The sequence below is a fragment of the Monopterus albus genome, unplaced genomic scaffold, assembly GCF_001952655.1.
Source record: "Monopterus albus unplaced genomic scaffold, M_albus_1.0 scaffold268.1, whole genome shotgun sequence".
Lineage (NCBI taxonomy): Eukaryota > Metazoa > Chordata > Actinopteri > Synbranchiformes > Synbranchidae > Monopterus > Monopterus albus.
Window position 1 is genome coordinate 104834 of NW_018128148.1, and position 10563 is coordinate 115396.

Here is a 10563-nt window from a genome sequence, read left to right on the forward strand (position 1 = left end):
ATTGGTATCACAATGTGATTCAGAATCAAGTGTCAGTGCAGTCAGTGGGAAGGTGACACTTTATTCATGCTGCAGTCTGGCTGCAGGTCAACTGAGGCCGAGTTTCTTCCGCCACAGAGTGTGTGTGGTGGAGTTCAGTGGTCCACTTCACCAGCGTTAGCCTTTAACAAAGGGGTCTGCTCACTTTGTGTGTCATCAGTGTAAATGTGTCCCAGCCTGGAGAATCACATTTCATGATCTTCTGTCTGGGTCTCAGTCTCTGTCCCAGGAGGCCCCGGCCAGGGTCAAAGGTCGGGCTCCGCCAGCTGACTGGCCCCAGCAGGGGGAGCTGGTGTTCAGGGAACTGGAGATGAGGTACCAGGAGAACCTGCCCCTGGTCCTGAACAAGATCTCCTGCACCATTCGGCCCAAAGAGAAGGTCGGCATTGTGGGCAGGACCGGGTCAGGTAGGACAGGGTTCTGAGTCTATGGAGGTGAAAGGTTTTAACAAGACTAGGAGACATCATACCTGTCTGTCTGCCTGTCTCACTCTGCTTGTCTCTGTCTGTCTCTATGTCTCACCCTTTGTCTGTCTCTACCTGCGTTTGTCTCCCTGCCTGTCTCTGTCTCTCTGTCTGTCTGCCTGACTGTCTGTGTGCAGGGAAGTCTTCTTTGGGTGTGGTCTTGTTCAGGCTGGTTGAATACTGTGGAGGATCCATCCTGATCGACGATGTCGACATCAGTGACATTGGACTGGCCGACCTCCGCAGCAAACTGTCAATCATCCCCCAGGACCCGGTCCTGTTCAGCGGGACGGTCAGGTAGGTGGGAACACCTGAGAACACCTGGTGTTTACAGCTGCTCAAAGGTGTGGAAACAGGATGACCATGATCCTGAAGCGACCCCGAGACCACATCAGATCACGTGATTGTGTGCATGTGTGTTTCCAGGTCTAATCTGGACCCCTTTAACCAGTACATTGAGGAGCAGATCTGGGATGCTCTGGAGAGGAGTCACATGAAGGAGTGTGTGAGTACAAACACAATACTTTCAAGTATTTACAGAGTATTCTCATAGGAATACACAGGCTGTTATTGCAGGGTGTAAAACACTAGTTTTCACCTACAGACCGATGATGCAGACATCAGGACTGATCCCTAGGTTCTCCTGTGACGTTTTGTAGCTTTCAGACTCACACAGTGGCTTGAAGTAGTGAAAACGGTGTCCCTGTTGAGAACAGAGACCGGGACATAAATAGGCTTCGGACGGACTTGCACTTGAACTCGGAGACTAGATTTGACCCAGACTAACAATCTGTAACTCATGAACGTCTCTGGTTGGCAACAACTGAAAATATAACTGAGTGTTATTCCAACCAGCTTGTCCCCCATCATCCTTCCCAAACTGGTTGTATGACATGTGCATATCTAGAGGAAACTGACACACTGTGAAGATTTTAGAGTTTTTAACCTTTATTTTTTCAGGGTAGTTCCACTGAGAGGCCTCCTCTCTTTTGCAAGAACACGCTGAACACATTCAACCTGTACAGACTGACCTGCTGGTCACGGAGCTGGTCACCTACTGGGGTTAACTGCCTTGTTCAATGGAATGCAGTGGTGTTGATGAGGGCGGGGCAAGCACGGCTTTGTCATCGACCCACTCAGATTTAATCTTTGTGTTGAGAAAAGAGGTTCCCATGCCTGTAACTCAGCGGAATGCGAAGTGTTGACAGGGTCTGTTCCACTTTGCTTTTCTACTCCCTGTTTATGAGGGCGGGGCTGCACTCCTCTCTACACAGCTGAACAGAGAGCATCAAGTCAGCGACCACAATGCTCGTTGCTCATGGTGCAACAAAATCAGCCAGTACCAGAGACTGTATGAGTGGTTTATCAAACAGCTGCTGAACAAGCAGAACACGGACCTGCAGAAATATGACGCCTGTGAACTCGCTGAAGTCCCCATTTCACCTCTAAACCATTCAGTATATGTTCACACATCGTACATGTAATGACATGGGAGTGGGAACAAAAAACAGAACTTGCGATAAAGGGTACACGCTCGGTTATACGCCTGTATGGAAAGATCCTGTGCTTCACACGAGGATTAAGTCACAGGCTGTAGAAGTAAGAACCTCTCAGCTCTTTGTAGTCCTCTCACTGGAAACCAATTCTCTTTTTGATTTCTGTAAAAACAATTTGTGACCAGATGTCACAGCAAGCTTCTGAATATCCAAGTGGACCATTAGTGGGGAACCTGGACCAGAAAGTAGCACAGTGCACCGCCAGTCTGACTATCACCTGTCTCACTGACTTCCTGTTTCTCTGTCAGGTGTCCCAGCTGCCCCTGAAATTGGAGTCAGAGGTGGTGGAGAATGGAGAAAACTTCTCAGTGGGAGAGAGACAGATGCTGTGTGTCGCCAGAGCTCTGCTGAGGCAGTGTAAGGTGAGGGAGAGACGGGTAAACTCAGACAGAGACAGACGGGTCTGAGAGATACAGGTTCATGCTCCCTGTCTCCCCCTGGATCCTGACATCTGATTGGCTGGTTTTGGTCTCAGGTGCTGATCCTGGACGAGGCCACAGCAGCCATGGACCCAGAGACAGACGCTCTGATTCAGGAGACCATCAGGACGTCGTTTCAGGACTGCACCACCCTGACCATCGCCCACCGCCTCCACACTGTGCTTGCCTCTGACCGCATCATGGTGCTCAACCAGGGACAGGTAGGCCACTCCGACCAATCAGAGCTCAGTACCTAGACAATCAGGTGTGTGGTTTTATCAGCCTGTGAAAGATGAAGTTTGTTATGAGAACAGAGAAGAAGTGCAGGTAAATATGATTTCTTTCAATGTGATCGCTGCAGGTGGTGGAGTTTGACGAGCCGTCCAAACTGCTGGCCAATGAGAACTCGCGGCTGTGTTCGATGCTGGCTGCTGTGGAAAACAAGATCTCTGTCCGCGGATGAAGACTGAGGTGGAGGCCAGGGTTTACATTAGGTCTCCTCTATCCCAGTTATCCCAGTAAAGTCAGTAGAAATCATCAGCTGAAGAACACTTGCAGGACCTGTTTGATCTGAGGTGCTCCTCCTGTTCCTGTACTGTAAATTTTAAAGATGAAAACTGATCTCAGAGCTGCTCTGAAGTTGTTGATGTCATCGTCATCTCACCGAGTTACTGTTGCTTTTTTGCAACATGAAGACGTTTTCTGTGTTTATGACCTGATATGAACCAGGTCCATAGTTTTTCTTCTTCATATGTTTATTTGTTCTATTGTCATAAAGGCATTGTGAGTTACTGTGTGATGTTTAGAAAAGGGGGGAGGTTGGTTAAAGGACAGATAACTGACCTCTTGACCTCAGGCAGCCCACCACTTTGTTTACATAGTCTGCTTTAAAGGTTACATGACCACATCCACCACACACAGCGGTAACTTTAAAACGTTAGGTTCAGCGTTAGCTAGCTTACAGCTAACTAACTTACTGCGTGCTGTTAGCTTAGCTGATGGTTAACTTCTCAGTACAATGGTGCAGGTTACTGTCAGAGGTTATGAACATATATAATAAATATATTTTTCTTTTTTGGTTTGGAAGCTGGTTTGTAAATATTATTTCAAATACCATTTTTTTGCAGCATGTGCAACACACATTTTGTTAATATTATTATGAATGTTTTATTTGTTCCACAGTAATAAAAGCAAATGCTGTATTTAAAGGTGGACGGTGTGAAGCTCCCAGAAGTCGATCACACCCTGATGACTGGTTCCACACTAGGTCATAAATCCCGGCCCCTCCACATTAGCTGATGGGAGATGAGCCAAAATAAAACCTAAAACTACCAATCAGATAAAATTTTCCCAGAGGGTCACATTTGGTAGATATTCTCACACTGGTGTGTGTTCAAGTGGGTGTTTTTCTGTTCAGTTAGCTTTTAATAAACTATGTCATGATATATAAAGGGGTGTATTGAGTGTAATTTGACAGCTTTAATTGGTGGACTGATATGTTACTCAGCTACTTGATCTCTACTGCGCAGAATCTGGTTGCAAAATGTGTCACAAAAGCAAAATGTATTCACAATATTTTGGTTTCACTTTTGCATAGTGGCAGGGAGTGGTGACACATCATCCATATTTATATCCAGCCTCTGAAATGGACCATGTGATGGACATTGGACTGTGTGTAACAGTCAAACTATAGCTCTGACTACTGTGCATGAAGAAATACTACCGTAGGTTTGACGGAAGTCTGAGTTCATACTGTTATAAACATGTAGTAAATTCTGACAGCCAGGACGGACCTAACTGATCAGCTGTCTGACTCTCATGTTTTACATTCTGTCATAAAACTACCCAAATGTTAAAATTCTCAAACTGAAGATGTCAGTTTCTACACTGCACGCTTCCTGTACAGACAGGAAGTTAAAGTGGGAGCACTGCTTTGATAATTGGTGAAATGTCCCACTGAAATGAGTCCAGGCAGACGAAACATTTGGAGGTCACATTATAGAGGTGTTGTAGGAGTTAGTTGGTGTGAGAAAAGCTACTGAAGAGCTCTCAGACATGTTTGATGAGATCTTCTCTACGTCTCCCAGCCTGAGTTCATCTGCAGATCAGTTGTTCTACATTTTCATGGAGACTCAGTTAAAGTGAATCGACATTGTTCAGTTTGGTCTCTGATCTGTGGAATCTTGTTTTGGACTGAAGATGAATCCTGACGAAGGAGAGCAGTTAGTGTTTTCTTTTAGAAAAATGTGGTTTCTTCCAGTCACTGTGTAAACTGCTGTTTGTTGGCTTGAAATGTTTTTATGCTTTATTTAATGTCTGCTGCTGTCACTCTGTAAAAAGAGCTCATTACTTTTACCTTGATGTGTTGACATCATTTCTGCTGCTGTCAGATGTCTGCCTTTGACAACCTGATGGTCCAAGGACCAGACTTGTGTCAGACCTGTCTCTGCAGCTTCACCACCAAAATAAAAGCCTGGCTATAAAAAAGAAAAAGAACAGTTTTCCTTCAAAGAGCTAAATGAGGATCAGCTTGTGATTTGATGTGAAAACACAGATCAGTTCTCAAATGTCAGTGTGTTGTCCATTGTATTTTTCTAACAGCCTTAGCATGACTGATAGCGGCCTTGTTCGCAGGTTGGTGGCCTGTCAATAAAACTATTTTAAGACCAAAACTTTGTATCACTTCCTGTTGTTTCTGCTGCTCAGTGAAACGTTATTATTTAATGTTAATTTTAATGCTTGTCTCATGGTGCTGACCCGTTTTGAGTGTCTAACTTCATGATGATTGTTTAAGACTGAGCTGCACTCGTGTTAGACAACATTATGACAAACAGTGACGGCCGAGTGTCAGCCGGCATCCAGACGTTTGTGTGTGCCACAGTTATGTTTGCTTCTGCTCTTTAGGTAGGTGACATAGAAAGCAACAGTGCATTAACATTTAGTCATTTGTTCTGCTTCCTGTCCTAAATCAGCTGAACATGTAACTTCTTCAGGGGTGGATGAGCTCTCTCCAGCTCCGGGGGCACTCTCTGTGTGGTCTTTGAACCATAAACTGCTTCAGTTTTGTTAGGTATTTTTAGTCAGATAGAAATTGGATAGATACTTTATGTATTAGAAATGTTTAGTGGAGATAGGATGTCTAGTTAGACTGTTAAATGCTTAGTCATGCTTATGAGTTTCTACAGGGTACATCTGGGCAAGGATAACTAGAGAGAAGAGTTGATGACTGTCAGCAGACAGGGTGTTTAATATTATTATTATGACGTGTATAACTGTAGCCTTAGCCATAATATATTCTTATGTTTAAGTCACGACATGTTACTAGAAGTCTGTGAGAATGTTTTTAGCTACACACCACTTAATCAACAGACACACACACATTCACACATTGATTTTCTTCATGTTTTGACTACTGCTATGACCAGCTGCAAAGCTGGTAACAGAGACGTCACGGTTTGGCGTTTCTGTGTAGTATGGGGCTAGCCCAACCTAAGTGATAAATGTATAGGGCCTGCTCGGTTCGGGGGTCTTTCATCTTTCATCTGCCTGCGTGCATGTTGGAAGTTCAAGATACCTGAGCGTGTAATGTTAATTTTTACCTGTGTTCATTGAATAAATCAGCACTGTATTGAAGCTACTTGGACTGTCTTGTCTCTCAGAGTTAGTATGGTACAAGAACTGGAAAGACTTCAGTGTGGTTCAATTAAATGAGGTTAATGTGAGTCCTGCTGCTGACCTTTGACCCGGCTCTGTGCAGCTCTGCAGCGCCCCCCTCCGGCCTGAACAAACTTTTTCCTGCTACTTCCTGTTTTGTCCGGAGCAGATCCTCCGGTGTCCTCTCGAGTGTCCTGTGGTGTCTTCTGCCTCTTTGTTGGATCAGACTCTGCTCTTTGTTTCTCCTCCTCTGTCCCCCAGCACCGACACACACACACTAACACCAGCTAGTGGGAAAACCACCGGGAGGATCTGGACTCAGTGACCGGGACAACTAGCAGGGAGCCCGTCTGAGTTCACAGGAGGAGCCGGTGTTTGTCTGGTTCTTCTGCTCCGGGTCCTGATGGATTTTACATAAACTGTTAGTCCTCTAAAGCCACTCATAATGCGCTCTCTGGTGCTAATGCTAATGAGACTTTCCGCTAATTAGCCGTCTGTGCTATCCAGGTTGGTTAAGTTACTTAGCGCTGTCGCTCTTTTGACCTTTGACTTCGCTTAAAGTGCCTCTTTTTCAAAGCTGGTTTGCTGCTAAAGCTAAAGGTGCTAATTTACACAGCAGCTAGCCTCGGCTGGCAAAATGGGTTTTAATGGTGAGTTCACAGGGTTAGACCCGGTTCTTAGGTGTCGTTTTTACCGTTTAATGCGGGTTTTGAGTTCAGTTAACTTTAGTCGGTTTTTGATTTGGTTTCAGTTATTCAGTGGTTTAAAATTCGGTTTAAATGTGGACTAAATATGGTAAATTGGCTAAAACTGAGTTTTCAGATTGAGTTAAGAGTTGATCCACTGCTCCTGTGTTAAACTGAGTCATAACTATAAATAGTATTGGGTTTAAGTTTAGGTCTGAGTCACAAGTGTCCTTACTGGTGTTTATTTACCATTAGAAGTTAGACCAGACTTTTCTTTAATGGATTTTGAATGTAGTTTGGCCTGGATTACATTTAGACAGTATCTGTTTAACTTGGTTTCATTCTTCTGAGTTTAAAGGCTGGTAAAAAAAAGCCCAGTGTTAAACTGGGTCATAAATGTGGTATCTACTGGGTTTACTGGGGTCTACAAGCAAGTAGTCCTGGGTTAGACACAGTTCATTTCAAGTGTCCTTACTGGTGTTTTCTACTGGATTTGAGTTGAATCAGGTGTTTGTGTAATGTTATACACTAACAGCACTCGTCTGATTGTCATTTAAAACTAGTCTGAGTTTGGTTACACTGAGGCTTAATCAGGCTGAACTAGTTTGATGACTCAGCTAGTCCAGGTTTAAACTCAGGTCTGGATCACAAGTGTCCTTCTTTCTTTGTGGTTTAGAGGTTTTGTTACACTGTGGCTGAGTGGGGACTTGAAGGGCTGACCTGGCTTACAGAGGGCGCAGTGTAGACAGCCTCTGGTTTAAAACTGGTTTTGAATGTGGACTGTCCTGACAGTGCTGGCTCCTCTGCTTCTTATTGGATGCAGTTAGTCCAGGTCTAAGCAGGGTTTAGTCCCATGTTTAGCTCATGATGGCAGAGCTCCACCAGACTCCCACCTCGCTCTGCTGCTGCCGTAAATCCCCGCCAGTCTCTGGGGCCCAGTGTGTGGGGGACTCCAGTCGGCCATCACCGGGTCCAGGTCCCGGATCCCCGCGGTGCCCCCTTGTGGACGTGGCCTCGGCATCTAACTTCAGGTGCTTTCAGCTGCGACACTTCCACTTGGACCTGCGGCTGAACTTTGCTGTGAAGGAAATGAGCGGCTGGCTGGTCCTGGACCTGGTCCCAGTACAGCTGGGGGTCCACACCCTGGTACTGGACTCCCACCCAACCCTGCTAATCCACTCCATAGATTGTAAGGTCCCTGGGTCTGGAGAGGAGGAGCCTGTCTCCCTCACATACCGGGTGGACCCATTCACGGATTACGGATCCTCGCTCAACATCAGCCTGCCAACAGCCGCCGTGACACTGGGACAACTAATCCAGATCACAGTCCGCTACACCACCACAGACGGACCGGCGGTAAGGAGACCCCCATGCACACTCCTGCACTTAAAGGAAGCATCCACTAAACAGTGGCTCATTTCTATTATTGATTAACCTGCTGAATAGTTCCTGCAGTAATCAATCGATTGTTCAGTTTGTAAAGTGTTAAAAAAAATGTCTGTATTCAACAAACAGCTGCACAGGTTGAGAACAGCTGTTGGTGTGTAGAGTGTCTGCAGAGACAGAGTCGCTGGTCTCTGCTCTGGTCACGCTGCTCCACCAGCTTCTCGCTGCACAGAACAACGTGTTGGAGCCGTTTGTTAGAAACAGGCGGCCTCCCTGTTTCCTGAGGAGGAAACCTGGGGAGTTCGCCCTGTGAGCCACACGGCTACACTGGGGTGGTTTAATAGCTGGTGGACAACAGTGGAGGTCTACAGCACATAGCGATGAGCTGAACCAGGGTCTGGGCTCAGATTGCGGTGAGGACACCACCTTCACTGGTGCTGCTGGTCTCTGGGGAATAACAAACAGAATCATCGGCTGCTTCCTTTAATAGTTTAATGTCCACACAGAACATCTGGAGCAGATTCATTTAAATCTGACCTAAAGAGAATTGACAAGGTCTCGTTGTCCTGTTTCTGTGGTGTAAACACTGACGTGTTGAACGCCAGCTGCTGAATGCGATGATGATGATGCTGTCTCTGTGTCTGCAGATCTGGTGGTTGGACTCGGAGCTGACCTGTACTCAGTCCCGGCCTCTGGTCTTCACTCAGGGTCACTCAGTGTGTAATCGCTCCTTCTTTCCCTGCTTCGACACGCCTGCCGTCAAGAGCACATACACTGCTACTGTCAGGGTGGGTCATGACCTCTAACCTCTCTCACCCCCAGGCTCACCTGCACTCTGTCACCTGGACACATATCAGCTGCATTTATTTATTTAGTCTGGGGACAGTGCGTGCACATACCAAAGACCTTCTTCAGGACACACATTGCATGAATCAGGAGGGGGCTGATGGCCACACAGTTAGTTTGTTAGGCCGACACACATCATGTCTTCATCGGGTGTTGTCAGCTGGGTATATGTACGTCATCTCATTATATATTCAGTTGTTGCGTACTGATTGACAGTTTCACAAGGGTAGAAGTATGTCACAGTAACATCTAACAGACTGAAACCCCCAGTCTATCATTACATGCCTTCATCGTCTCCTCTTCCTCCCCAGGTCCCGGATGGAGTGACGGTCCTGATGAGTGCGTCTCAGAGCTCGTACTCCAAACAGGACCGGGTCTTTCAGTTCTCCATGGAGCTTCCTGTCCCATCCTACCTGGTGGCGCTGGTGGCCGGAGAGCTGCAGCATGTCGACGTCGGCCCGAGGTTTGTCTCAGACTGTAGAGACACAGCAGGCTCCATGCATCCGTCACTTCTACTCATTTACTGGTGCTCCGAGTGACAGTGGGGAGCTTTATGTCCTCATGATAGGGAATAACGTTTAAACAAATATACAGCAGCTTCACAAAGGGCCTGTCACAGTTTGCACACTGCACTGCAGAGTTCATCTGTACATCTGAAAACATTCAGTTCAGTTCAATTTCATTTGTATAGCACCAAATTACAACAGAAATCATCTCAGGGCACTTTACATATTGACGGCTTGACCTTAACATGTTCTCACTTTGCCGTTATTGAGCGTCAGTTGATGGGCAAAAATGTATCCACTTCCCATGAAGTCGACAAGGTGAAAGTGAAGGCGTCTGACACCTGCTGAAGCCTCAGGGCATTTCCTTAAGTGATAGTTCCTGAAGCACCACTCTGCTGGACTCCTCTCCCTTCACCAGGGTGTCCAGAGGGCCAGAAACCAGCCCAGTACTCCTACACTGGGAGCAACACTACTACTAACACAGTCATGTCATTTATTTTATTTTGTATCCACATGAAGCTCCTCTACCCAGTGTTGTTTCAGTCTAGAGGATCTAGTGAGACTCAAAACAAACTGAACTGTGAATGTGTCCTAACTCCGTATGTATGAAGAACTGTTTAGTGCATGAATCTGCACAGAAACCATGATGTCTGCTGAAATGTTAAAGTCCCTTATTTGTAGGGAGTTAGATTAAGTTATGACCCTTGACCTCCACCTCGCCTCAGGAGTCGTGTGTGGGCGGAGCCATGCCTGTTGTCCTGTGCAGTGAAGAAGCTGGGTGGCAGCGTAGAGCGCTGGCTGGCTGTGGCCGAGGACCTGTTTGGACCTTACCTGTGGGGCAGGTGAGTCAGCAACAATTCACACTCTAACCATTAAACGCATTGATGGAACCGCCCTGACCATCTGACTCACCTGTCCCTCAGGTGTGACATCGTGTTCCTCCCCCCTTCCTTCCCCATTGTTGCCATGGAGAACCCCTGCCTCACCTTCATCATCGCCTCCATCCT

At 46.4% G+C, this 10563-nt stretch overlaps 2 protein-coding genes across 3 annotated transcripts in view; both read left to right on the forward strand.

The window, feature by feature from the left end:
* The window catches only part of abcc5 (ATP-binding cassette, sub-family C (CFTR/MRP), member 5), a 23185-nt gene extending 19256 nt beyond the window's left edge, over window positions 1–3929 (forward strand). For both annotated transcript variants that reach the window (XM_020621838.1, XM_020621837.1), the window contains 6 exons: window positions 253–446; window positions 641–800; window positions 930–1008; window positions 2308–2421; window positions 2535–2699; window positions 2840–3929. In XM_020621838.1, coding sequence (XP_020477494.1) covers window positions 253–446; window positions 641–800; window positions 930–1008; window positions 2308–2421; window positions 2535–2699; window positions 2840–2941 — 814 coding nt within the window. In that variant the 3' untranslated portion in view covers window positions 2942–3929. The remainder of the gene's footprint in view (window positions 1–252; window positions 447–640; window positions 801–929; window positions 1009–2307; window positions 2422–2534; window positions 2700–2839) is intronic.
* Window positions 3930–6225: 2296 nt separating this feature from the next.
* rnpepl1 (arginyl aminopeptidase like 1) overlaps window positions 6226–10563 on the forward strand; it is a 10665-nt gene continuing 6327 nt past the window's right edge. The window contains 5 exon segments of the mRNA XM_020621839.1: window positions 6226–8174; window positions 8852–8992; window positions 9362–9513; window positions 10282–10398; window positions 10480–10563. The exon segment at window positions 10480–10563 is cut by the window's right edge and continues 1 nt beyond it. Of these exon segments, the coding sequence (XP_020477495.1) occupies window positions 7683–8174; window positions 8852–8992; window positions 9362–9513; window positions 10282–10398; window positions 10480–10563 (986 nt within the window). The 5' untranslated portion in view covers window positions 6226–7682.